Source organism: Actinia tenebrosa, unplaced genomic scaffold (assembly GCF_029948245.1).
Source record: "Actinia tenebrosa isolate PJP-AT-01 unplaced genomic scaffold, QUT_ActTen_1.0 PGA_scaffold10__47_contigs__length_13832649, whole genome shotgun sequence".
NCBI lineage: Eukaryota > Metazoa > Cnidaria > Anthozoa > Actiniaria > Actiniidae > Actinia > Actinia tenebrosa.
In genome coordinates this window covers 5,625,375-5,652,454 of record NW_028292570.1, presented here as the reverse complement: position 1 = coordinate 5,652,454, position 27,080 = coordinate 5,625,375, and the positions used below count along the sequence as shown (strand labels likewise).

Genomic DNA, 27,080 nt, shown 5'->3' with positions numbered 1-27,080 from the left:
TATCTTTTTTTTCTTTTACATCTATTACATTTATACTTAGAATTTATATTTATACATACATTATTGACATTAATTTTTTCAAGATTCAGGTCGACAATCCCCATCCCAAATGGACGGGATGATTTCATATCCATGTGTCCTTTTTGTAGTTCACCCTTGGAGGGGTTGGACGGATTTAACAAACTGGTTTTCCAATAAAACAGTTATAATATGGCCTTAAAAAAAGAGCCTTTTTTTGCGATGTCTTGGTTTTCTCATTGCATTCTTTCGTTACCAGACAAGGAACGGTGGAAATCTTTAACTTGGAATTCTTGTGATCAATCAAAATCTTACGATCTTGTCGTTAGGGTGTACACCAGTATACTGATGGCCAATTCAAGGAATCTCAGCCCTCAAAGTTGTAAGTATAAAACTAGTACTTATTTTTTAAATAACTTATGAATTGAATACCATAGAGTGCTCTCATAACTAATCTTAGAAAAATCCAATATTTATATGAATAAAAGTTATTCATGTATAAAATACAGAAAGAAACCATAATAAACAGGTAGGCAATAATTTGTTCACGTACTTCATAATACTTTATAACCGCATAATACAATCTTATAGGCCTTGTTTTTGGATTCGTGTTATTTTTGAGTTAAATGATAGATGTTCACCACATGATGTTATTCATGTATAAAATACAGAATGAAACCATAATAAACAGGTAGGCAATAATTTGTTCACGTACTTCATAATACTTTATAACTGCATAATACAATCTTATTGAAGCCTTGTTTTTGGATTCGTGTTATTTTTGAGTTAAATGATAGATGTTCACCACATGATGTTATTCATGTATAAAATACAGAATGAAACCATAATAAACAGGTAGGCAATAACTTGTTCACGTACTTCATAATACTTTATAACTGCATAATACAATCTTATTGAAGCCTTGTTTTTGGATTCGTGTTATTTTTGAGTTAAATGATAGATGTTCACCACATGATGTTATTCATGTATAAAATACAGAATGAAACCATAATAAACAGGTAGGCTTTAATTTGTTCATGTACTTTATAATACTTTATAATTGCATAATACAACCTTATTGAAGCCTTGTTTTTTGATTCGTATTTTTTTTGAGTTAAATGATAGATGTTCACCACAACTTGCCCCTCAATGGCTGCACACCAAATATCTTTAGCTCTTTAAGTTTTTTTTTTTCTTTTTAGTATTTTTATCACTTTTAAAATATTTTTTCTGCCTTGTTGGGTCTTTTGGAACAGTAGAAATATGAATTTTTTATATTGTAGTTCAAAAAAACCCATAGAAAAAAACTTGCCTTTGCTTCAAGGGGTTCTTCCTGGGAGGAAATAAAGATGGGCGGAGAAGCAATGCACATAGGCATTAACATCTCATGACCAGCTGAGATGTTGATGGACCAGCTTCAAGCTGTTTTTCCTTGCTTTCAAAGAGTGGTCAAAACTAACAGAAGAAGAAAAGCCCGCATACAAAAATAATATTAATAGTACTTCAATGGCCGAGTTGACCCAAGAAAAAGAACGACCATCAAAAAGATAAGAATTCAAATTCTTAAGTTGGAAAGTCACAAAACATTAATTTGTTTTAACTTTGGTGCCTAATTCAGCCATCCCATCGACGCTGGAGACTTCAGGTGCATCCAATTTAGTTGTACCTTTGTTTGCCAATACATGCTGGTAGGAACTGATAAATGAATACATAGTATTTAAATGACTGTAAATTGAAGTGCATTGATACCTGGTGTACAGCAAGGAGAAATTGAAATGATTATCAACATCATTTTGTCGTTTTCGGCGTGTTCTGACTATGCTTTTTCTTATGAGTAGTATGTTAAAACGACCTGCGCAGTAGCTGCTGTTGGAAAAGACTACAAATTTCATCGTATCACACCACTGTTCAAAATGCTTAAATTTTGCTGGGGAAATTCTCTACCGTAATTTTTGCTGTGAAAGAATGCTTCACTTATATCCTTGCTTCTGGGAATGGAAAGAAAATTACAAAACCTGCGCTGCCTGTTTACAGATCGTGGAGGAAGATAACATATATCCCATTTTTAAAATACCACATGATGGTTTAACAAAACATCTTTATGGTGAAGATAACCATTTTGCTGGATTTATTGTGCCTGACCACCATATCAAAAGTTTTTTATAGTCAGCACCCAGAGCTAAGAAGTAAAAAAAAAATAGCAGGGCATCTACAGAAACAAGTACTGGTGGAGATGATGAAAAAACAGACAAAGACCTAGAAGAAACCACTCTGGAAGAGGATGTGACCCTTCTCGAACAGCTGCTGAGTCACATACCTGAACCTCCGCCATTACCTGAACTTTGTTGCTATTGCGACAAGCGTAACTTTAATATTCAAAACCCTACGAATGTAGTATAATAAACTGTTGCAACTGCTACGCACATCATGAATGTATTGTAGAATTTTTGATTTAAGCAGGTAGATTATTATACTGCTTTCAATACTATTATGTTAAAAACCCTTCTTGCAAAGAAGATCTTGCCGCCCAGAACCTGTAGCTGGACTGGAATGAGATAGTGGCAACAGTTGATCTGCAAAAAGAAACAGTCGAGATGGTTCGGACAGCTGCTACCAAAGCCAGAGAGAGTGCAGACCTTTTGACAGAGTTGAATAAGATACAGGCTGCTGGAGCTGAAGGGGGAGCCCCTGCCCAACCTGTTCCTGCACCAGTGGTGAAAGTGACTGTCCCGAGGGAGAAGAAGCTAAGAAAGTATGCTGGTGGTAGAGACAAGGTGCTTGAAGACTGGATCGCAGATGCACAGAGATCAGTGGCTGCCCAGAAGTTAACAGGTCAAGATGCAGTGGACTTCCTGTATCACAGTTTGGAAGGTGCGGCATGAGATGAAGTACGACTAAGGCCAGTGCATAACTGGACAGACCCGGACAGCTTCTTCAGGATACTGAGAGATGTCTTTTGGGAGAAGCTCACAAAAGACCCAGCTTCTCCAGAGGTTTTTTGCAAGAAAACAAGGAGACCGGGAGCCCATCCAGGATTTGCCCATGCCCTGATGTCGATGGCAGAGCACATAACCAGAGTACATGTAGGAGCCCTAGAAAACAACGACCAGCACCTGTGTGATACATTCGTTGAGAACTTGCTCGACAACCTGTTGCAGGGAGCATCCAGAGAAGACCTTCTACGAGGTGAGACAAGAGGCCCATTGTAGTTCAGAAGACACGGATCGAGCGCATCGCCATGCAGCGACCAGAGAAGTGTGCATGGAGAGCCATCAAGTAGATGCTATCCAAGAGCTCACAGCAGGACAGAAGGCCCTGGTGGAGAGGCTCATGCAGCAACAAAAATTGCTGGATGAGCAGCAGAAGCTGCTAGCTCAACTAACGATGAAGTTTGCAAGCCCAACACCAGCACGAGGTCCCCCACATGGTCCAAGGAGATGTTATAACTGTCAGGAGCTGGGACATTTCCGGCCAAACTGCCCCAAGCCCCCTAAAGACAAGACACCAGCAGCACTACAGAAGGAGTCAAACTCCAGCTCTCCAGGGGAACTGTAGTGGCTCTAATTCTCTCTTTCAGAATGAAAAATTTGTCGGAACAAGCCCCACAGTGGTGGCAAGGATTGGTGGAGTACCAGTGAAAAGCTTAGTGGATACGGGCTCCATGGTTACCCTTGTCACCGAGTGGTTCTTCAGGGAGAAGCTACAGCCAGCCCTTGGAGATCTGAGCCCCAGAACACAAGTGCTACAGCTGCGAGGAGCTAATGGTTTGGAGATCCCTGACATTGGTTATATTGTCGCTACAGTGGAGATCGGTTGAGTGATGGTCCCTGGGTGTGGCATCTTCATCACGTAGGACACGTCAGCCACTACAGTAATGCAGGGGAGGGTACCTGGCCTAGTGGGAACCAACGTTCTTGGGCAGGTGCCCCAATACCAACAGATCCTGCAAGACGAAGAGAAGAACATTAAACTAATTCCCCCCTTTTTTTATTTACTTATTTCATCACTCATTCATACATCCATTTTTTTCTTTATTTATTTCTCATTGCAGGTTCAAGAATTGGGTCTTCAGAATCAGTACGGAGAAGACAATGGTTCATTCCAGTTTGTAAGAAAGGTAATGGCTCTCCCTTTCTTGCCAGCATCAAACATAACCAGCATATTCAAGAAACCCATTTAAAAAAATCATCAGGCGGTATTTTACTCGTTTTCATCTTAATATTATTGTTATTTAGTCTATTTTTTTGTTATCATGACATAATTCAGCCTCTTTCGGCTGCAATGTTTTTTGATTAATAAAATGTATTTATTAATCTAAATATATCTTTATTTGTACTTTTGGCAATTCACTGATGGACAAGACCTTCGTCTCTCAAGTACTAAGCACTTCCAAGACTTCCAAGCATTTTTAGCTTTCTAGTTATTTTTGGAAGTTGGTACCCCTCAATTTGTTTAACATAAATAATGTATCAAATAGAAAATGTTATAATGGGTACAAATAAAGTTCTTCTTCAAGTACTATTACCATCCAGTAGCCCCCAACTGTTGCCACAAGAACATCCCACCATACAGACAACCACAAAAACTGCCCTACTCAATACTCCTGATGGATAAGACCGTAATCTCTAAAGCCCTTCCCAAGCAAGCCACTTGACCTATAGTCAATTCAAAAAATGTTGTCGTCGACCAACTCAAGCCTACGCGACTGGACCGAAAGGAACTCTGGGTAGTAATCATTGAAGCCAAGTTGACTCCATAATTTTATCTGACTAGTTATGCCTGGTTTACAGCACGAACCTTCGTAGGCGAGCGGGAAGTGTTGTAGGAGACGTTTTTTAAATGCCTTCATATATTCGAAATTGTGAACTGAATCATAAGTACTTTTTTTTTGTTTCCTTAAACCCAAAGACATGCATTTGATGGATTGTTTCTCGCCATTATTATCTTATTACTAGCGAGAACAATTTATTCAGAACGAATATTTAAGCCGCTTCAGTGATTCTTACCCATATTCCTTTCGGTCCAGTCGCGTAGGCTTGAGCTGGTCGACGACAACGTCTTTTGAATTGACTGTATACGTATACTGTAAGACGTATACTGTAGACTTTAAACACCTCCCCACCACCATGAAAGAATTTCTTAAAGAGCTTAAACTGTACTTTACAAAGCCGTTAAATCTTTAGAGGCAGAAGCCACCTGAAGCCGAGTCGACCTTTGCCAAAGCTCAAAATGACTTTTGTGTTAGTAAATAGTCAAGACTTGTCGGGTAGATTAATTGGTTTGTTATTAGTTTCTTAATTAACACAATTCTACACTAAATGATATGTAAATATATTTGTAATCTCACGACTAGTATATCCCTTAGAACTGATCTTTGATTACAGAAAATGCTGCTTTCAATAGCCAAGGACAAGGCAAATTTCCTTAAGCCCAGTTTTCGCAAATAGGTTTACATATGTTTATGACCTGAGTTCTGATTTGGATTGGATTGATAGTAAGGATAAACAAGAGGATGTGCCTCCTGAGGATTAAGATGATGATTATATTCCATCTCATCAAAATGATGGACAACAAAGTGATAGTGGAAGTGAAAGTTCTAATGAAGGTAGTAGTGAGGACGAAGAACTACACTCTGACCTGGAACTTCCGTCAGTACATTCAAATCTCTTATACAGCTACCAATCTCACAGTGGCGACAGGGGCCGCCAACTGCACTCAAGAGGTGCTGGACACCTTGGAGAGGCGAAACGTGACTACAAGAGATTAGCTAAAGAGAAAATGGCCAAAATGACTGAGCGTTACTTGAAAAATAATTAGTTCTTTCTAATTTCTTCTTTACCAAAGAACTTTCTTAATTCTTTTTTTTCTCTCAGAAAGTAAGAACGTGCATTATGTGCCAAAAAATCAATGTAGTTAATGATGAAGTATTAGAAACTTACACTTACTGTTTGCAGTGTACATTTATCTTTATCCGTATTTGTAAACAACACTTTTCCAAACCATAACTTTTTCGTAAGACAAATTTATTTTAATTTGCAATAAACAGAATCATAAACGAACATGCTTCATTTGCTCAGTTGAAATTAATGAAGAAGATGCAAAACATCAGAGATTTCCTTGCTATCCTAAACGTTTAGACCATCAATATTTTTTTTAAATCAATAAACCTTTTACTTAAAGCTAACAGTCGGAGGCCACAATCCAGTAACAATGGAATACCCTCGTAAATCCCCAATAATAAATCCTTATCATTAAGGTCAAGAAAGTTAAGTTAAGAAAGGTCATGGATAGACCCATCGGAGTAAATATGTTGAACAACAAGAAAACAGACAAGTAGGTGAATGTCATTATATGGGATAAACGTGTAGTAACGGCGAACCATGCAGATGAGGAAAGGACGCACAACGGATTGATTAGAAAGGAAAGTTGTGAAGAAATGAATGATGAAGGCTACTACATGCACTATGTACTATGTGGGCTTTAGGGCCTGCCCAACTAGGTAAGATGGCCAAGGACTGATATTCTTCATTAACTTCCAAACATAGAGTGACTTTAATTTGCCTATATAATTACTTATGTTTTCCTTCGCTGGTACTGGACTGGAACTGGTCAGCTACTGGAACGATTTCAATAGAAATATGATACAGGAATTAAAGAATGAAGCAACATACACCATTTAATCATCAATTAGAGCATGCTAGTATTCAACCCAATCCCTATAACAGTAAGGTTGAAGTTTATTTACTAAACTGTCAATATTTGCTCTTATTTCAGGGCAGCAATATTTCTCACATTGGTGGTGAGAGAGCTTTCCACAATGTTTTGTACTCTGTGGCCATGTTGCTTCAGAGGCAACTGTGAAGTAATAATCTTCATTCATCTATATTGAAGAGATAGAAAACTGCATGTGGTGGAACTAGTCCAGAACAGGCTCGCCACAATGTCTTTATGCGTATTTGTAAACAACACTTTTCCAGACCATAACTTTTTTGTAAGACAAATTTATTTTAATTTTTAGTAAAGAAAATCAGAAACGAACATGCTTCATTTGCTCAGTTGAAATTAATGAAGAAGATGCAAAACATCAGACATTTCCTTGCTGTCCTAAAAGTTTAGACCGTCCATATTTTTTAAAATATCAATGAACCTTTTGCTTAAAGCTAACAGTCGGAGGCCACAGTCCAGTAATTATGGAATACCCTCTTAAATCCCCAAGAATAAATCCTTATCATTAAGGTCAAGAAAGTTAAGTTAAGAAAAGTCATGGATAGAGCCATCGGAGTAAATATGTTGAACAACAAGAAAACAGACAACTCTTTGTATATAATTATAAGGGATGAGGAGTTCTGCACCAAGTGTATTCCAGGCCATGGCTGCATTTACTTTAGCCAAAAGATGGCTAAATTTTTCATTGCAAGAAAGAATGCAGATTGTAGGAAGCCTTCTGTGTGGAGTAAGAAGGTAAATAACGAAATTTGATGAAATTTATTTATTTTTCTCAGCTGAATTTTGGGGTACAGTGGCAGAGGAAAATTAGGAGGGTTGAGGGGAAAATCTTCTCTATCAGGAATAGCTTGGCGAAAGCTTAGTTATTAACTATATCTAGAAAATGGGAGTTCTAAATGTAATGAGGTATGCACCTATTAAAAAAACGTCGGTCTGAGTTCTGAAAAGGGAGATATAAGACCAACGGAATTTTTGTGCTCTTTTGTGCACCCACAGTAAAGCAGCAAACCTTTAGACACCCTTTCTTCAAGTGTTTGGAAAGAGCGAATGATAGTTGCGAGTATTTTCAGTGTGGCAACACCCAACCATCGAAGAAGACCATGGAGAACTGGAAGCCTTCAATGGCTGACAAGGCTACCATCACGGACCTTTGCCCGCTAACTCTCAAGAAAAGAAAGAAAGTGATAGTTAAAGATGAAAACTACAATAGGAACATTCATGAGTATCGCCTGAACGTTTTTTCTTGAGCTACAGCAATTCACCATTTTCTTTTGACAAATGTGTTGATTACTTAGTCATCTGTTTAAGAACACAGAAAAGATTACGACTTAGAGGTATCTTGACAATGGGAAAATTATAAACTAAGTGATATGTCAATATATTTGTAATCTCGCAACTAGCTTATCCCTTAGAACTGATCTTCGATTACAGAACATGCTGCTTTGAATAGCAGAATCAAAACATGAACAGTTTACCAAAATAATCTATTTTTTATTTTTATAATCTAATTATTATTTTTTTCCATCATATATTCACAATACTTATTTACCATGTAATTAGTCAATGATTAATAAAATGATTTCATCTTTATCATAAATTTTAATGTTCAAGTATATTTCAAGGTATTTCATAAATTGTCATTGTCACATAAAGCATAATGTAATATATGTAAGCTACTTACTTCATTCTGTTTATGTTTCTAGCCTTTACTTGACTAAAACTTCATGCCATCATATGCCTATAAATTCAAAAACATGTTAATAAAATTAACATATCTCCAAGAGTGAGGAACAACACTTTAATCTTTAATCATGTTCTCTTAAAACAGTTACAGCTATTTTCATGAACATGCGACCTCGGTGCTCAGAGTTGCATGCTGAAATTTGTTTTTCCGCTGTCATCAATCCAACCTTTCATATTTTTGACTGGCGTCAGCGAAAAACAAAAGTTCAGCGTGCAATTCAGAGCACCGATGTCGCATGTTTATGAAAATAGCTGTAAAGAACTATACTAAGAGATAATAATAAAATGTGTACTATATGTTCAGTAACATATTTCTGTTAAGAAACAAAGAAATTATTTCCATCTTGCTACGAAGCTTGCAGTAATGAAACAAACGCTGCTCGGATTAAAAGTTTGTTTTGTTCATCACGGATTGTTGTACAAAGCTAAAATACTTCGAGAATTGTAGCCACGATTTTGAAGTAAATTATTTGGTGTGATGTTTTGTTCAAAATATTTTTTCACAAATAAACATTTTGATGTCCTGAGGTTGACGACCGGGATTGAAATGTCAACGATCAAGAGGTAAATCAAACTTCGAATAATGAACTCAATCTGGCTTCGAGCATCGATAAAAACGCACGAGTTGGTTCAACTGTACAAGCACCCTGTAGCAGCCATAGGTCGTTATAAATGTAAATAAATAATACATCGAACCTCTTTTTAGGAACTTTATTTTAAACTTGCCTAATTGGGCGCTGAGGTCGTGGAAAAAAGACCCGAGAAGAAAGCACAATGGAGGACACACAACCGACGCCATTTTGAAAGCGTCTCTCGCAAAACGCGAGTATCTCAGCAGAAATTTCGTTCAAAAAAATCCCTTCATTCCTAACTCAAAATAAGCAATTCTCTTCATGAAGCAAATATTCTGTTTATGAAGTAAAAGACTGAAGTTAAGCTTTACTAGGTTGTAACTTTTGCTTTCTTGCGACTGAACTTTTGGATTTTTCCGGTTACGAAATCCAAAACAACAACTCAAGATTTGCCAGAAAGATTCACGGAATAAAACCTTAAACAAAGCTAAGTTTTATAAAACATTTATCATAGATACATTATCTTAAAATATTTTTTAAATATAAAGCTTTTCCTACCTTGAAATTGGAGATTATTCGGACTTTGCGACAGCCCAACCTTCTTCCTTGTTGTAAACATATCAAGTTCAATGATGCTTTCAAGGTGAGGCTCAGGCTCGCTAAGGCTGCTGGGATAGCACGTCATCTGCGCATGCGTACGTGAAGCAGACTTCCGGTTCCGGTTCCCAAAATAAAACGTACTGTGAAAATGAGTGAAAATGATTTTTATTTTATTTTCTTGAAAGAAGTTCTTTTTACACAATTTCCTAAATTTCCAAAAAGATTATATCTGAAAACGTTTATAGTCGTTATATAGTCTGTTCATTTTTTTTTTAATTTTACAGGAATTTTTTTTTCAAAAGACAGAACAGATACATTGTTTAGTAGCCTCGTCCGCAGGCTAATCGCTCACTTCGGATCGGATAGGAGATGGGATTTTGGTAAAATGGGCTTCCTGTGGTGCAAAGGGAAAAGAGATGGACTGGAGACGAGAAAGAGGAAGAAAAGAGAGGAAGGGGTGGCAACTCTTCCCTCTTCTCCTTCCTCCCTTCCCCTTCCCCCCTCAGCCTCTTTTTGGCTCGCCCCTAGTCTTCTCTCTTTTGTTTGCCACAAGGACTCCAAAATATAAGAGTCGCCTGAGAAGAAGTCTAATAGCGCAGCGTAGCCGTGACATCATAAAAACGAAGACAAAGGCGAAATTCGGACAAACAAACTTACAAGTTTACTTTCAGCAGATAATTTTCACAGCCGATCGCAGTTGACCTTAATTTACATGGGTTATTACTGTAACTTTAAGTAAAAATAATAAAATCGGTTCGGCGGTTAAACGAAATGCAATATTTGTCCGAATCTTTAAGCTATTTTTAGAATCAGTGCGCTGCGCTATTGTTTAGGCTGCCTGTGATTTTTGTGGAGCGAGAAAATTCCAAAGCAGGGTTTCCTCAAATTTTTCTCCCGGAATACTTTTTAAAAGTTCGTGATTGCCTCATTCAAATCCTTTGAAATAAAATGAAAAGAAAAATTTAGTTTCCCATTCAGCCGCTATTAGTGTCGTCACGCCATGCTCACTCCTCTACGTCGCTACTTTTATATTATTTTATATCTATATTTTCCTATATGATTTCCGAGCCCATCCCACACGGCTTACCGCCTCATTTCTCATGTACTTTTATATAGGAGTGGGCGTGACGTGCCGACACTATTAGCAGCTGCGTAGGAGACGTCTAGAAGAAAATATGAAAAGAAAGAAAAGAAAAGAAAAAATAGTAATTCTCTTTTTATTTCCTTCGTAAAGCGATAAGAGTTAGAAAATCCCTGTACAAGAAAATGTTACTTCCAAGCGCACCTCCTCTGCTCCAAATTCTAAACGATTTACTTACAAAAGTAAATATAGTTAATTTGGGGCTTGGAAATATTGAAATAACCGCAAACTTTTCTTTTCTTTTCTTTCTTTTTTTTTTTTTTTTTTTTTTTTTTTTTTTTTTTTTTTTTTTTTGACTTTTTTATTCTTCACGCACGATCATGTTACAAGAAAACAATAAATTGAATTGATAATTACAATTATATATATATACAAAGTATAAGTAAGATAAGCAAAAAAGAGAATATTGAATGTGTGTGTGGTGACCAAAGTAGTTTAAAGTTTAGAATTGGTCACCACCTGAGTTAAGTTTTATGAGTATAGTATGGCTAAATATGGATTAATTAATGTGCAAAAATTAATACAAGCTTAAAGAAAATGAATAAATGGACGTGAAGCGAGGAGATAAAGAGAAAAAAATGTCAGTAAAAATGTCGTGCGCTTTGAGGCGTACGCAGTGAATCTCAGGCTGCCTAAGCAATTAATACATGTGGTATGTAGAAAGCATTTACAGTAAAGGTATGGGGCAATAAGTATTTTTAAAATAAATTTGAACATACAACATACTGTGTTGTTGTAAATGATAGTTATCGTCTTTCTGAGTGGTTTTTAGCCGTTTTAAAGCAGTTTTTGAAAGATTGTAGCCCACCAGTAAACATAAAATGAACTTGTTATACATTTACAATGTATACTAAAATTTACACGGATCTTTACTGGAAATGTGAATATTTTGCACAAACTGAAGGCTAACTGAGCTACTGGGAATTTGGAAACTGGACCGTATATTTGGTCAGTACACATTGATAGTATACTACTAGTGTTTAGCTACAAAGAAAAGTTCGAACACGAAGATGAATACATTCGAGCAATATGCAGTTGCCGACAACTGCCTACGCATTACTTATATTTTTTTAATTAGTAACTATTTACATTTTTACACTTCATACGTACAACCCTCCTCGTTATACGCGCAAAGTTTAAAAACTGGTCGCCAATACCAAGACAACCTTTCAAAAAAACTTTAGTTTTACTTATTTATAAGAAAGATAGGACACGAAACAGTTTGGTGTCGAATGGTCTAGTCGACCTCGTGAATGAGAACACAGATGTTGCGGGTTACAAAATTAAAAACGGTTAATCGCTAATCAAAGTTTTTTTGTTGTTTTTTTTGTGATTACTTGCACTACTTCGATTAAGTGGCGGCCATCTTGAATCGAAAGGCATTATTGGTCGTCCAGGGGGCAAACATACAAAGCTTTGTTATAAATAATGGTGTAGACTTAACATTTAATGTTCATAACAAGACAATTTGACAAGGGATGAACAAAAATAATCAAACAGTTTCACATCTTAGGAAATTGCTCAAATGTCGTGAGGTCTTCATTTTCGCATCTTTGCTTTGTTTAGTCCCCTTTGGGAGACCCAAAATACCTTGTGATTCAAGATACCGATTCATCGTCGAAGTAGTCCATTGCTTTTCAATGAAATATCCTTTATATGCTTTTTGCTTTACCAACCAAAGATTTTCCAATTATTATTTCAATATTTTTTGTTAATATTTTTTCATTTAAAAAAGGTGCAAAGCGCACTACTTCTTGTACATCCCAATCTTAGGTAACGTATATCTGTTCCAGAAGCTCAATTATCTAGCTACAAATCTCAGAATTCAAACTTCTGATCATGAAAATTGGGTTGATTATAAGTTGTTTCAATTATTTACTGTACTAAAAAATAGAATTGCCTAAAATTCCTCGTAGTATTCTTCTCTTCTCCAAATAAAATGTGCCACCTAGTATACTGGCATGAATACTCAAGGCAATAATTAACAGATCAAAAAAAAAAATATATATATATAATAACTAACACGCCAAAAAAACGAAAAAAAAAAAATCGTATTATTCTGAAGTGTTCGTAAAGGATGACTCGAGAGTGTTTTGATACCCTCATGTCAAACATGGTTTTCGACTAATCGTAGCGCGCGTATTATCTCAGTTATTTTATAATATGAAATTTAAACGAAGTGGATACGAATATTTCACTAAAAACGCATCCCACCGCCTACAAGAATATTTCCTTTGCACCATCACGTGACTAGGCAGCCATGACGGGCGGCACAACAATAGCCGGAGTCTTTCTCCTCTGGGAAACTGAATTCTTTCTCATGTAATAAATAAGATTAGACCAGATTCAATTGTTCCTGCCTCCTGTCATAGCTGCCATCACGTGATGATGCAAAGCCTCTATACATTTGAATTAAGATCGTAGACCTCACACTACAAGTCGTTCGACTCCACTGCTATGCATCAAATGGCCTAGCAGAAGCTGCGTTTTTATAGAGATATTAAGGGTGACGTCAATCCTATGGAAAAACAACTTGTGTTTCCAAAAAAGAAAAACAATTTTGTTTTAAAAAAATATAATTTCAGTCACGATAGGATTTTTTGCCTAAAGTTCGAATTGATTTTGGTGGGGTATTTTGTTTCATTTTATAAGGAATACGTCACGACTTAAAAGCTCTACACACTTTCCGTACTGCCTGAACTTATGTCATTAATATGACTGATAACCTGGCATCCTTCTGAAGTTACGTGTAACAACTCCTCTGCATTCACTTTTGAGCCATGTTGTCTGTCTTCCTCTACGCTTATTTGCTTCACAAGCCGGTTTCTCCATGTCTTTTGTTCTTGAGAACTCGTTAGATTCACGAATGTTCTTATCCTCAATGCTTTTGGTAGGAGGTCAATGGAAACACCATCCAAATTTACGACAATAAGTGAATAGTCCCCACATCGATTCACACGTTCCAGTGCCATGTCCAACTCTGTTTTGCAGTAATTACTTTTCAAAAAGTTTTTCGAAACAACTGCAAGGTTCTTTCTGCACTTGTAAACGGAATCAGCCATGTTCTCGTGAATGACTTTACCAGCCTCATAATCTCTAAAGTGTATGAAACACTTGAAATTGTTTTCTGACTCAAGTAATGGGATGAGCTCTTCAGTTACCCATTGTTCATCGAAACTGCTGTACAAGATTGATGCGTCGTACTCAAAGTTTCCTTGATCTGAAAAAAAATTATATTGACAAATTCTAGGAGTTCAACAATGGATTATCTGATGCGAATGCTTGCTATGAGTGCACTGTTAATGTGGTTTTCGATACTGGAGAACTTACATAGCACACAGCTGATGTAATTTATATTCAGAAAATGTATTGTATTCTGTCCCTTTTCAATAAGCGAACTCGTACAAGTCAAAAAAATCGTTAGATACTGAAAGATCATTTTTGATTGACGGCGGCAAAAAGGCGATAACTCAGTCCAGTATCCTCTTGATACTAAAAGTACACTCGAACGCGCGCAGAGACACACATTATTCATCATTTTCCATACATCGGTTCAATGGTCAAACTCAAAGCGCTCAAGCGAGTCGCCAAGGTACGTTCAAAGGATTATTCAAATTTGAACCTTGCAACCTCGACTGAATGCTTCGTGTTTGCGACCAGTGAATCGATATATGGAAAATGGTGAATTAATCGGTGATGTAGGGATGGGGGAGGGGAGACGAACGTCGAGCTGGGTATGGCGGGGAGCTTTACAGTGCAAATCGAAAAACCGTGGACACCTAGAAATGTTTCAAGAATGTTTCTTAACCAATCAGAAGCGTTACTGTTATCTTTTCGTTATCTTGTGGTTAGAAAGTCAATTCTGATTGGCCAAAGAACAATAGAAACTTGAATATGCCCACGGTTTTTCGATTAGCACTGTAACGATGAAACGCGTACGCGTGTGTGTTGGCTGGAAAATGGTACATCGCTAACCACGCTATTGCGGAGACCTCGACACGCCCCGGTCTTTTCTTTTCAGGAGAAGATAACATCCATATTAATGTGAAAAAATACAAGCTTATTCTCTAGAGAATGTCACGTGTTTTAAAAATGACGAAAACGCCGTGAAAAGAAACCATGTAATACGCCAGTTTCGCTTTCGATGTATACCGCTGTTTTTGAAGAACACAGGCTCACTTGCACAGACTTAGACTCGTTTATAAGTCAGCTATTTACAGATACCACTTAAAGTCCGTAGGATTGCAAAACATTGGCATTGTTCAAGCTGCACATTCTTTACATTACCGGTAGACGTTTGCAAATGATTTGCTCTTAAACGAGGCTAAGCCTTACAAATGAGTCTTTAGTTATAAAACCCAGCGGTATTTACCGAATGTAAAAAGGGACTATTACAAGATTTTTAGAGGCTTTCAGGCAATTGTCTTCAGATTAAGAGTATTTTCAACTAACTACGAAGCTACTTACAGTATTACTTAAGTATCTTGTTTAGTTACTCACTTTCTGATAGCGATTTCATACGGTTTCTGTATGACTTTGCTCTCCATCCATCCGGGTATCGCAGTTTCCAAGCAACTATCACTATAGCAACCAGAATGAGACCAGCGCAGGATCCGGCGATGATTGCGGCCACCACCCCGGGTGAAACTTGAAAAAAGAGCGAGAAGCAATTAATTGTCTTATAAACATCATTCGTATATATATAAAAAAAACACGTTTGTTTGTTTTTTCAGATGTTAATAGACCATTTTTATTATTATTATTATCATCCTCATCATCATTATCATGCTTATTCTTATTCTTAATATTCTTCTTATTATTATTATTATCATAATTATTATTATTATCATTATCATTTTACAAATATGTTTTTATCGAAATAAGTAATTTATATTCATAATATCTTTATTAACGTTATTATAAATTTTATTATTGTTATTATTATCATTATTATTTTGTTTCTTTTTTTCTTTACTTATCTCTTATAGTTTATTCTTAGCTTTTGATCTTAATTCTTAGCTTTTTGTTAATTAGATATTTATTGCACGCTATTATCATTATTATTATTATCAATAATATTATCATTATTTGTATTAGCAGGTGATAAAGCATGCAGACAGTCTATGTTTGACTGTGGAACGCTCACGACGCGAAAGTAGCAAGGCATACGATAGACCAATCACACTGCGCAAGAATATACCTCTTCGGCTTGGGGTAATGTTTTCCCATTTCAGACAACGTGTCATTCCCTTGAGAATAAGATTCTTTGTTTGAGTTGTATCCATATTCATGTGTCTTCTTATGTGCAACCGAGCGCAAACCTTAAACAAAGATATGATACTCTAGGGAATGACATGTGGTCTGAAATGGGAAAACATTACGTCAGAGCCGAAGAGATTTATTCACTGCATTCAATCAAATATACGGAATACGTTGCTGACACGGTCACGCCAAGGTGACGGCTCTACCAGACCAATCACATTATAAGAGATAAAATCCTCCACAACATTACGGACGAGGCAAGGATGGCACCAAGTTTTTCATAGTCATAACACTGAAATCTGCTCTGATGATTTATTAGTGGATACGCTTTTATGTTTGCACATGAACATGAGACTAGTCAGTCGCTATTTCAACACACATGCATTACAATAGTTATGTTTAGATTCGGTGTATGATAATGGTGGCGATGATGATGAAACTGATAATATAGAGAGCAATATTAATCATAATAATAATGTTAATTATAATAATAGTGGTAATAATAGTGGTAAATAATGATGATAAAATGGATAATAATAGAAGTAAATGATGAAAATGATGGTTACGGTTGCGATCGACTACGGCAACGACCTTAGCTCAGGTCCAGCTTCGAACTTTACATCAGCCGAACCTAATTACATCAAAAAAGACCACCTAGTTATCCACTGTTTCAATTAGGTTCGGCTCATGTGAAGTACGACGTTTGACCTGAGCCTAAGGTGTTGAAAATAATAATAAATGAATAATTTAGCTTTTTCTTAAAACACTCATTAATAATTCATAAGCTTATGGTCCAATTGCAGCCACCATACACGTCACGTGCATGAACCTTTATACCCGATAAAGTCCTCTTCATTAGTATTCAAGTGATTTTATATAAAGACACATGTGATCTTTATATAAAGATCACTCGAATACTATGAGGATGACATTATCAGGGATGAAGTATGCATCCAAGTTTAGATGAAGACATAGAGCTTTGTCAAGGTCATGGTCAACCCTAATGATCTTTGACTAACGTGCCTGTCTTTGCCTTGGCACGCAATATCCAACGTGTGGGAGCTTCTATTGAATCTGGTTGCGCATGCCCGTGACGTCAAATCTCTATCGAAGTATTAAAATCCATGTTCGTGACGTGTATGGTGGCTCCAGTTAACTCAAAATCTTATAAATTGTTCATGAGTGTTTTAAGCAGTTCAAAAAACTCGTAGATCGTGGCGTAGCCGAGTGCTTTTATACCTGATAAAACACTCCTACTCGTTTTTTAAACACTACATCAAGGTCGAAGTAGACTAAAGCAACAGAGAATACACCCCTTGAACTGAGTCCCGAGAGGAATTGTTCTGGGGGACAAAAACAATGGATTTTTTGCATACGAAAAGACGGCCTATTGTTTTGTCCCCCAGAACAATTCCTCTCGTGCACTCAGTGCAAGGGGTCTATTGATACAAGACTCTAAAACAAATACAAAATCATTTACCTTTCTTAGGCAATGTCACAGGTTTATTACTAATGCCTAAAAATGCAGATGAATCATTAGCATACATATGTATACGAATACTGATGGGATATATAATTCATAGGACTCCACATCTTTCAGGGTGTCTTGTTAGATATAGCTTTACGCTTTTAAATGAGAAGCACATCTAAAAAAGCAACTTAACTTGCTGGTAGTTGAAACAATATGCGAAAAACCAAAACTTCAAATTATTTTGAAAATGATACCTCGCCACTATATGCTTTATAAAGTTTTTACGATTGCCCAACCCTCGGCATCCAATTATTCGAGATGCCTGACGTATCAGTAAGGAGGTCCACGGGAACCTATTCAGCTGATTAACATTCCACATGTGATAGGAAATGTTGCGTGCTATCATTGCGTGCTCACCGTTCGTCTCGCTTCGATGCAAAAGCACGGCTACCTTTCAAGGTGGCGCAGGGAACTGTGAAGGGGACTATATTCAGCAATCGTACAAACTATAGCGGCAACGAATGTAGAGACTGCTGTCCCTATGCGCATGCACCTACCTTGTAATGGCGGAGGCCAACCTGTTATTTCAAAGCGATACCCAGTATTTTTCTTTAATGGGTACGTCGACACCTGATATGAAAGAAATTTCAACGAATTAGTAAATAAATAATTCTCAGCTCTAATACTGTAGACTATTTTTTTTTACTGTTTCTTTGAATCTGCGGTGCTCTCTTATTGATGGTTGCAAGCATTCCCGAAATAATCAAAATGCAAAAACATGGCGGCCATTTAGGTGTCGTTAACAAATAATGCCAATTAGAAATATTATGTTAAATGTCACCAACGCTCCCCGAGAGGCAGCTATGATAAAACGTGCAATCGAAGATTTGTTTGTTTTAATTTGTTAGCACGCTAAGAAACGTTATAAAATAACTGTTATGAATCTCGCATTCTAATTAGGTGGGAGCGCGTGATTTATGTGAGCACACAGCACGCACGCGCCCTTTGCATTTTATAAAAAGAAATAAAAAACTTGCTAGCTGTGCTGTGTTCCGCTATGCGTCGTGCGTCTCCCATAAAACTTCTCTCGTGTTCTGCCAGTCCCCAAGTGCTTTATAATTAACTGCTCACAGTACGCGCGCGCATTTTCTAGTTCTTCAATTTATTGGCATCATAGTGCGAAAGAAGAGATAAGGATAATCCTATCCAGAATACCTCCTAAGATGGTATTTGAATCTAGAACATGACTTTTGCAGGGGAAGGAAAACCAGAAAATCCACAACAAACTCAGCTCATATATGACACCGAATTTAAGAATTTAACCCGGGTCGCAGCGGAGAGAGGCGAACGTTCTCATCTGATTCGAAAGTATGTCCGGATTTTCCTCCTCCGCAAAACCTAGTGAAATGAATCCCTATTCCATCTTCCATCTATGAGTAAGCGCTGCCACGACTTGATGAGCCAAGAGGTAACTTCTGACTTTGATGAAAGCTGAAGATGAAGGTTTAGATGAAGCTTACATTTAAGTTAATCACTTGAGGGTATTTCCATCCATCCTCTGTTTCATTGATAACAAAGAACGTCCTATTCTGTGCACAAAGAAAAAAAAGATAATCATGACGAAAAAAATCTGTGCCATTATGTTCCAACATCAAAATATAAGTATTTTTGAATTTCAGTCATATGATTTGTTATTGTCTACCTTGGGTAAAAGACTGCAGTGAACACTTGTTGGCGATGTCGTAAACCATTGAATGACATAGTGAGACCAATTCTTGGATGTTTTAGGATCTGAAAACAATAAGAAAATGCAATATTATAAAGGCATTCGAAGAAATTAAGCGAATGAGAGAATAAGAGAGCAAGCAAGCAGGTAGACAAGAAGAAAGGAAATAGCAAGTTATACAAGCAAGGAAATTAGTTACTGGTTTTGTACATATTAAATTCTAGTTGGATTCAAGTATGACAAATAGAAATAATAATAATAATTTTTAAAAAAGTATAAAAATGAATTTCACTCACATGATCAACAGAATAGCACATGCAAAGATAGAAAACATTATGGTGCCCAAGCTATGATATCGCGAACGAGCGAGTCTGCGAGCGAGCGCCGAGTGATATCACATGGAAAACGAGTGAATAAAAAAAGATTCAGGTTCTTAACATGTGATAATTTGTTTATTACACATTTAGGGGTCGCTAAATTGGCAAAATTTACAATTTTCAGTTCACCGTGAAGTGATATCATATCAATTCACTGATATGGTTTTTATTCACGGCTTTACTATCAGACTGATATTGAATCTAAATGTCTAATAAATGTCTTTTTGTTTATTACTATTTTTGATATTTTTGTTATATACTTTAGTCTTACTTACCATTGAGTGCATCCCACGTTATGTTGATGTACCAGAAGTTTTCTAAATGATGAAAATTCACCTTGACTCCTTGCACTAAACCAGCAAAGTCATTTGATGCCTTTTCATACATTTCCTGACAAACTAAAGAACAAACATACCTAATTAGTGCATCTTCCATACTGGGTCTCTCAGTGAGCATATTCCCCGATCAGGAGCCTATAGGACCATCCAACTCCCATACTGGGTCTGTGAACCAGCATATTTTTAGATCAGGAGCCCATTACTAGAAGCATCCAACTCCCATACTGAGTGTTGAGCCAACGTATTCCCAAATCAGGAGCCTATTATTAGAAACATTCATCTCCCATAATACTGGGTCTGTGAGCCAACAAATCCAGATAAGGATCCCATTTACTGGGAGCATGTTCTATACTGGGTCTATTCACTAGTCCACATATTCCTAGATAAGGGCCTGATAAGGGATGATATAAGTAAACTAAACACCATGTCAACTTAAAGAAGCTTTCTCATTGAGTGGTGATTATTTGATATTTTCAAATCGCAATAACATCGTTGTCTAAAAAGCTCTAAGAATAATATGCAAGCATGCTTACATGATATGTCAATCTCTTTATTTGTACTTGTTCTGTTGATCTGCTGTTTTGGGCATAACTGTTGCAGAGTTACATTAGCATCTGAAAACATTAAATGGAAAAACTTTCATTTATTTTTTCATTCATTCATTCGTTCGCTTCTCTTCGTCCGTACGTCCGTCCGTTCGTTATTTGACCAAAACATATCATATACTGTTCATGTATTTTTCTTATTTTCATTTCATTTACCTGAAGTGTGATTTTTGAGACATTCTTGGCAGTTTGTAGTATCGTTGTTTCCTTTCTGTAAAATTAGGACAGAAAAAAATGAAAATAAAGCAATACGTCATTCTTAGTCAAATTCTCTGATCTTTCCCTCATACACCTTATTTAAAAAAACGTTGCAGGTTGGAGATCTGTAATCTGAGAGCCATGCGCCAGCTCTGGTCATCGCTCAACGGTGATGACATATTTAGTAGACTTACTTGTTGTAAACTAATTAAATCAAAAGGCAATACGATTATCACTTTCATTGATATTTCAATTTACAGCTCACAGCCCATAATTAATCGAGGTCTCATATTCTACAATTTTTTATTAGATCTCCGAATAACAACGATTCTTAAATAAGTGTAAATGGTATTGCCGTGATATAATACACTCAGGGCCGTAACAAGGGGGGAGCACTGGGTGCACGTGCCCCCCCCCCTCCCCCATAAAAGCTTAAGGTCCGCTCATCCATCTTTTTTTTCTTCTTTTGTTTCTGCTTACTCTTGGTTACCTTTTTTTCGATTTTATTCGATGTGCACCCTCGCTGTAAAAGTTCTGGTTACGGCCCTGACACTTTTGCTCACGCGGCAGCCATGTCATGAGATGAAACAATATAAGCGATAAAAAAATGCAAAAACAAAAAGATGACGAAGAGGAGGAGGAGGAAAGGAGGAGGAGGAGAGGAGGAGGAGGAGGAGGAGGAGGAGGAGAGGAAGAGGAGGACTGAGGAGGATGTTTTAATTCGGTTTACTCAAAAACGATTGTAACAACAAGTCATAATGACTAGCGGTTACTGCAGTTAGACTGCGTGGGTGTGTTGAATACAACAAGTGAACGACAAGGAAACTTAACCACCGTGTGAAAACGTTTATAACAGTAGTGGCGTTTTTTTCGTCGGAGTAAAAGCAAACGGAGTAAATTATTTTTTCTCCAATGAAGGAATAGCGTCCGGTACGACAGTACAGTAACAAACATTTTTACAGGCGGTTTTTATTCAAACATTCCCCTTTTATTTACTTGGAATAACAAGTGGGTGAAGGTGATAAAATAAATTTTCTACTCTACTTCCAACAATGCATTCAATATTGTTTATATTATCGAACAACTGGGTAAATATTGAATTAATAGAGCTGTGTGACGTCAGTCGTATGGAAAAATGACTTCCGGCACCAAGACAAACAGCAGTTCGATAAAGATTTTTCTTCCTCTTTTTTTTCATAACATACTTTGCCCACTGAAGTTTTGATCATTTCTGGTGCAGGTTAAACGATTGAGAGTATTTTTCTCTTTATTTTAGCGGTTTCTGTGAGCAATTGAAGCCAGAAATACGTCACATCTTTTAAGGTGACTGCCACTTTTGAGCTTTCGATTTGAGCTTACGTTATATATGCACGATCCAAAACCGCTGAATAATCTTCACGATTTTATTGAAAAACTATATACATGTTTTTAACTTGTCATAAGCTTATCTACCGTCATATCAAATTCTTTAGAAAAGTAAATTTTCTTAACACGCGAAAAAATAGATTTTTGTAGGAATTTTTGTGCAACTAGTTTATGAGATATTTTGGAGGCACTGGAAATACGAAATATAACTAATCCATGCATTTCTTTGTCTTTTTGACAAAAGTATCTATGTATTACAGTAGAATGATACACTAGCCGACGTTTGTGCAATTATAGAGTTTGTAAAGAGCTAATATCTTGTGAGTTTTAGATTTTTATTATAACTTCCGGTGACGAAATTTTTGCTTCAAAAACTGCCTCAAAAACTCGCTCGTAGGAATCCATGAAATGCTTAATCGGGACACCCCATTTTTCTTTTCATATTTTGAATCAGCATTAAATTTCATTTTAGAAAATCGCTATCTTAAAAATAGTTTGAACTTTTTTCAAAAAGTAGCAAGTCACTTTTAAAAAGCTGATAGGACTTTAGAATACACCAATCACTGAATATGTAAAAACCATATATACATAAGATCAACATCAGATACCATAGGGAAATTATATAGGAAAACAAAGGCGCGCGCGAAAAAAAATGTTCTAGTGCATTTTTCATTGATTTTTTTACTCTTTCGCATCACAGAGGACATTATCTTGATCTCGAATTTAAAAAATTATTAATTATTTAATTTTTCCGATTTTATTTTCACCATTCACTTTAATCTAAATTGGGCTCCCTGTGGTAAAAACAAGAGTGATTTTCACTCTTAAACCCGTGAAATAGATACCATTAGTTAGTGTGTAAAGGTGAAATGACATCAAAAGAACACAATGGAATTAGGGTCAACTAATTTGTATTAGGCTGTTGTGTGTTTCATGGGTTTACGAAAGAACCACTCTAAAGCTCGGATTCTATTTCTTTCCGCAGTGTTTATTAACTTAAAAATTAAAATAAGTTTCGATACTGATATGGCTTTGAGTGGTTAATCTTTAGAGAGAAACATTAACAAGAAAGGGATTGAGTTTCAAAGAACTATAAAGAAAAACAAGTTAAGAAACCGAATAGCTAAAACAGCATACATAAATAAACAATGATAATAATAATAATAATAATAATAATAATAATAATAATAATAATAAATAATAATGGACATCAATAACAAAACAACGAAACCAAATAGCCATTCCGAGGTTGGGGAAAAAATTGGATCGAGTTTGCATTGCAGTGCATTTTTGGTGGTTCTTTTAGGGGAGACTAATGCATGTCTGGGCTCGTCATCACATGTTAAGACAGTCGTACGTTAGTATAGTTAAACCCCGCCGGGAAGTTTTTTCCGGGTTCTCCGGTTTTCATCCCTCTGCAAAATCCCGCAACAATCTATAAATTCAGAGTCATGCTGTGAATTAGCGATGCCTAAATATGGTCAGCCTAGACAGTTGTTTCAGGCTTCAATATATGTTTTAGCCGTCTCCTGACTGTGATGAGCTGCCCATAGGATGAGTTAAAAAATTGATAAAATTGAAGGCAATAGGCTGCTCCGTTTTTAAAGGGAATTTGAAGTTGGAGCTACAAGAGAGAAAGCAAAAAAAAAAAAAAAGATAAATAAAGAAGTGATTTCAGTCGGAATTTTTTTGAGCTCAACGTATCCATCCCAGAATACCTGTCTTTCCTTGGAGGATTATTTTCTTGTTTACACTAATATACTTGCAAATATTCTAGGCGTTTTAGCCTAATGTCGATAAGATGCTCCAAAAACGCCTCCATCAGAAAACTCATTTGTATGTTTGGACCTTTGAGAATAACGGCTAAGCCCTCAACGGCTTAGTTGGGCCGCGAAAGATGCAATGGTGTTTTGAAAAGATTGAAAAATAACATATTATTTTGGTGTCCCACATAAAGATTATTATTTATTTATAAATTTGTTTGATTAAAGCTCTAGATTAAAATAGCATTAAATCTATTATATTCAAAGATCCGTATAGAGAGTCGAAATGACATCTTGTCACCTGTCACACAATCTCCTGACTCCCGTCATCCTGAATGCAGACTGTAAACTCATTTATTGCCGGACTTTCATTTACTTGAAATAATGGAGTTACATGATTACCACAATGTTTGAAGGTCAAGTCAATAAATCATATTGAAGAAAAGAGGAAAACGTTTACCACGAGTTTCTAGTTAGTTTGTTTAATTTCTTGGAAAAACAGATGTAAATCAGCCACTTAAAATAACTTCAACAAATAGCATACTAATCAGTGACATTTGGCTTTGGACTGAATTGTCATTTTTATAACTGTTGATAGTTTAGCTCTTTCATAGAATAGAGCTCTCTACTCGTGTACTTACAATGGAATAATGCTGATATTTGGAATAGATGATAGAACGCTTTCACGTATCGTTCGTCGTGGGGTTATTCCCATGACTACAGCCAACAATGGCGTATGCACTCTTTTAGTCATGACTAAGGAAGGTGCCGCGAGAAAATAGCTCCTTTCCTGGCAAATCGTTGCGAGACTCCCAATTATATGATCTACATTAACTTAACAAACCATACAGCTACCAAACTCTGTAAGATTGAATTCTTATTCAGTGCTTATGATTTCAAAAGGTTCTGGTGTGTTTTGACTTTTTGTGGCATGCAGACATCATATTACAATTCATTTGTCTTACCTCAAAGTTGAGATCAAATACTGTTTTGTTCCAAGGTGCGAAACAACACAGTTCCTGACAAGACCTCATCAAACTTCCTCCACATAAATGGGTTGTGGTAACTACCAAAATCGAAACAAACACGCTAAGGCGTACCATACTGTCGTGTTATATTAGCAATGATCTTGACAGATTAGCTTTGCGTGTCTTTAGCTCACTCGTAAACCTAAAGCTTGTTTTAGCAACTTCTCCGCTTGTTCATCAGTTTTAGCAGTTTTCTTACTTGGAGTTTTCGTCTTGGTGTTTCAAACTTGCCCAAGAAGCATTTCCTCGCGGAAGGATTTTAGCCGTACGTATCCGTTGCATGAAATGTCTTTCGTGATGTAACATTACACCAATAAAATGTAAGAATGGCATGTTTATGACGTAGTCCATAGAAACTTATTTCGATTCTTTGAACCACTGACCTAAGTCTTGAATGGTGGCATTGATTGCCCAGCTTTAATAGTTTATATCAACTGATACAATAATGGAAAAATTTTCAATAGAGCGCTGACGTTATCATATGAGGAAACTGCAAATAAAAACTATAGAACTAATCTTTCCGTACTCTTAAGCTGATCTAAGAGAATATGTTATACCAATGAGAATCGAGAAAATTTTCAAAAAGTAAGGTGTCACTTTTCCTCTTGATTTCCAGGCCACAAAACGAATAAAAAATAATTGCAAATAAGAGGTTGATAATACTTACACGATCACTAATTAATGCTATATTTTCATTCCAGTGTTGGACAGTTTTTTTAATTATTTTTCACTGGTCACTTTTCACAGGCTTAATGACACCTCAGTTTTGCTGTGACTTCATTTCACATCACAATTGCTTTTTATTTGATTTAATCATTGAATTGTTAGCTTATACTTGCTGCGATGAAAATTTGTATGAAGCATTTATATTTGAGAAGAAGGGAGGTGGGGAGGGAGTTCAAACGTATTTTATTATCAGCGGTCTCACCAAGCGTATATTCACCATTTTCCATACATTGTTTCACTGGTTAAACACAAAGCATTCAGTCGAGGTTGCAAGGTTCAAATTTGAATAATCCTTTAAAAGTACCTTGGCGCCTCGCTTGAGCGCTTTGTGTTTGACCAGTGAACCGCTGTATGGAAAATGGTAAATAAGAGATGAGGTCACACCACCCAACACACTTCGAGATTGAAGGCCGCACTGAGCAGGTCGTAGGCAAGCGGTCTCTCTTGTATCCCTACGCAGTCGACGTATCCGGAATATAAGTTGTTGTTTTTTTTCTTATCCGCATTCGCTGTTCATTCCGGTTTCGCGACTGCAGACTCCCATTTTCATCTATATAGCACAGGGGAGATCGCTGAGAATTAGATAATATGCAAAACCTGTTGGACCCTTAGACGACCACTAACTTCTATGTCCTCATGTAGTTTACATGGTAAAAATAAATTTTCACGAAAATACAAAATTTTCAAGCTAAATTATAGGATAAACGAAGTAAGTAATTTCTTGAGATGCATGTTACGTCACACGATACCAAGGCATTCGTGATTAGCTTCTCTTGTTACATCGATCAACCAACACGGTTGCTGTTGCATTGGCATTTATATTTCAATGGATTTTGAGTCACGTGGGAGCACCCCAAGAAAATACGTTCAGGTTCGAAAGGGAGTCTGGTCCCCCCGACTATTTTCTTCAGATCCGCCATAGCAATAGTCTCCCCCACAGCCGCTTTCAGTGTCGTCACGCAACGCTTTCTCCCCTGAGACACTGAAAGCGGCTGTGGGGGAGACTACCATTGCAAGTAAATTGAAAGAAAGATACTAAAATAAACAAGCATAGTATGATATGCAAATAAGCGCTAAGCATGCAATAAACTTTGAGGCGACTGTCTGTATAAATCGAGAATCGGCCGACAGTTGAAAAAAATCGAATTTCTTTTTATTTCCCCAATAGAGCCCCTTTGGTGAACTATTTTCAAAAATAACATTAAAAAGTTCAACAGCTTCGAAAAAAGCACCTTTCATTAATATTTAAAATGAGATTTAGATTTCAAGCGTTGCGGGAATTAATTCTACTTAAAAAACTCATTATATGATGTATATTCTCTACTTTCACATCCTCATAATGTCTTGCGTCTATGTAGAAAATACAGCGATATGCAGAAATTCTGATCCTTTCGTACATACATACAAGCATATCAAAAGTA

The 27,080-nt window shown here is 36.6% G+C and overlaps 1 protein-coding gene and 1 long non-coding RNA gene across 2 annotated transcripts; both read right to left on the bottom strand.

Annotated features, from left to right (window-relative positions):
• Nucleotides 1-1,030: 1,030 nt before the first annotated feature.
• On the bottom strand, nt 1,031-9,713 carry LOC116303186 (uncharacterized). Its single transcript, XR_016119140.1, has 3 exons — nt 9,618-9,713; nt 8,426-8,482; nt 1,031-3,961 (listed from the first exon to the last, which is right to left on the bottom strand). It is a non-coding gene; the product is annotated as an uncharacterized LOC116303186 (long non-coding RNA).
• A 1,147-nt stretch (nt 9,714-10,860) lies between these two features.
• On the bottom strand, nt 10,861-25,224 carry LOC116303182 (uncharacterized). Its single transcript, XM_031712679.2, has 10 exons — nt 24,871-25,224; nt 20,736-20,790; nt 20,508-20,588; nt 19,912-20,034; nt 19,236-19,324; nt 19,054-19,122; nt 18,091-18,163; nt 17,543-17,578; nt 15,301-15,447; nt 10,861-14,020 (listed from the first exon to the last, which is right to left on the bottom strand). Exons 1-10 carry the CDS (start codon nt 25,006-25,008, stop codon nt 13,476-13,478), a joined length of 1,356 nt encoding a protein of 451 aa, XP_031568539.2. The 5' UTR covers nt 25,009-25,224; the 3' UTR covers nt 10,861-13,475.
• Nucleotides 25,225-27,080: the final 1,856 nt, after the last annotated feature.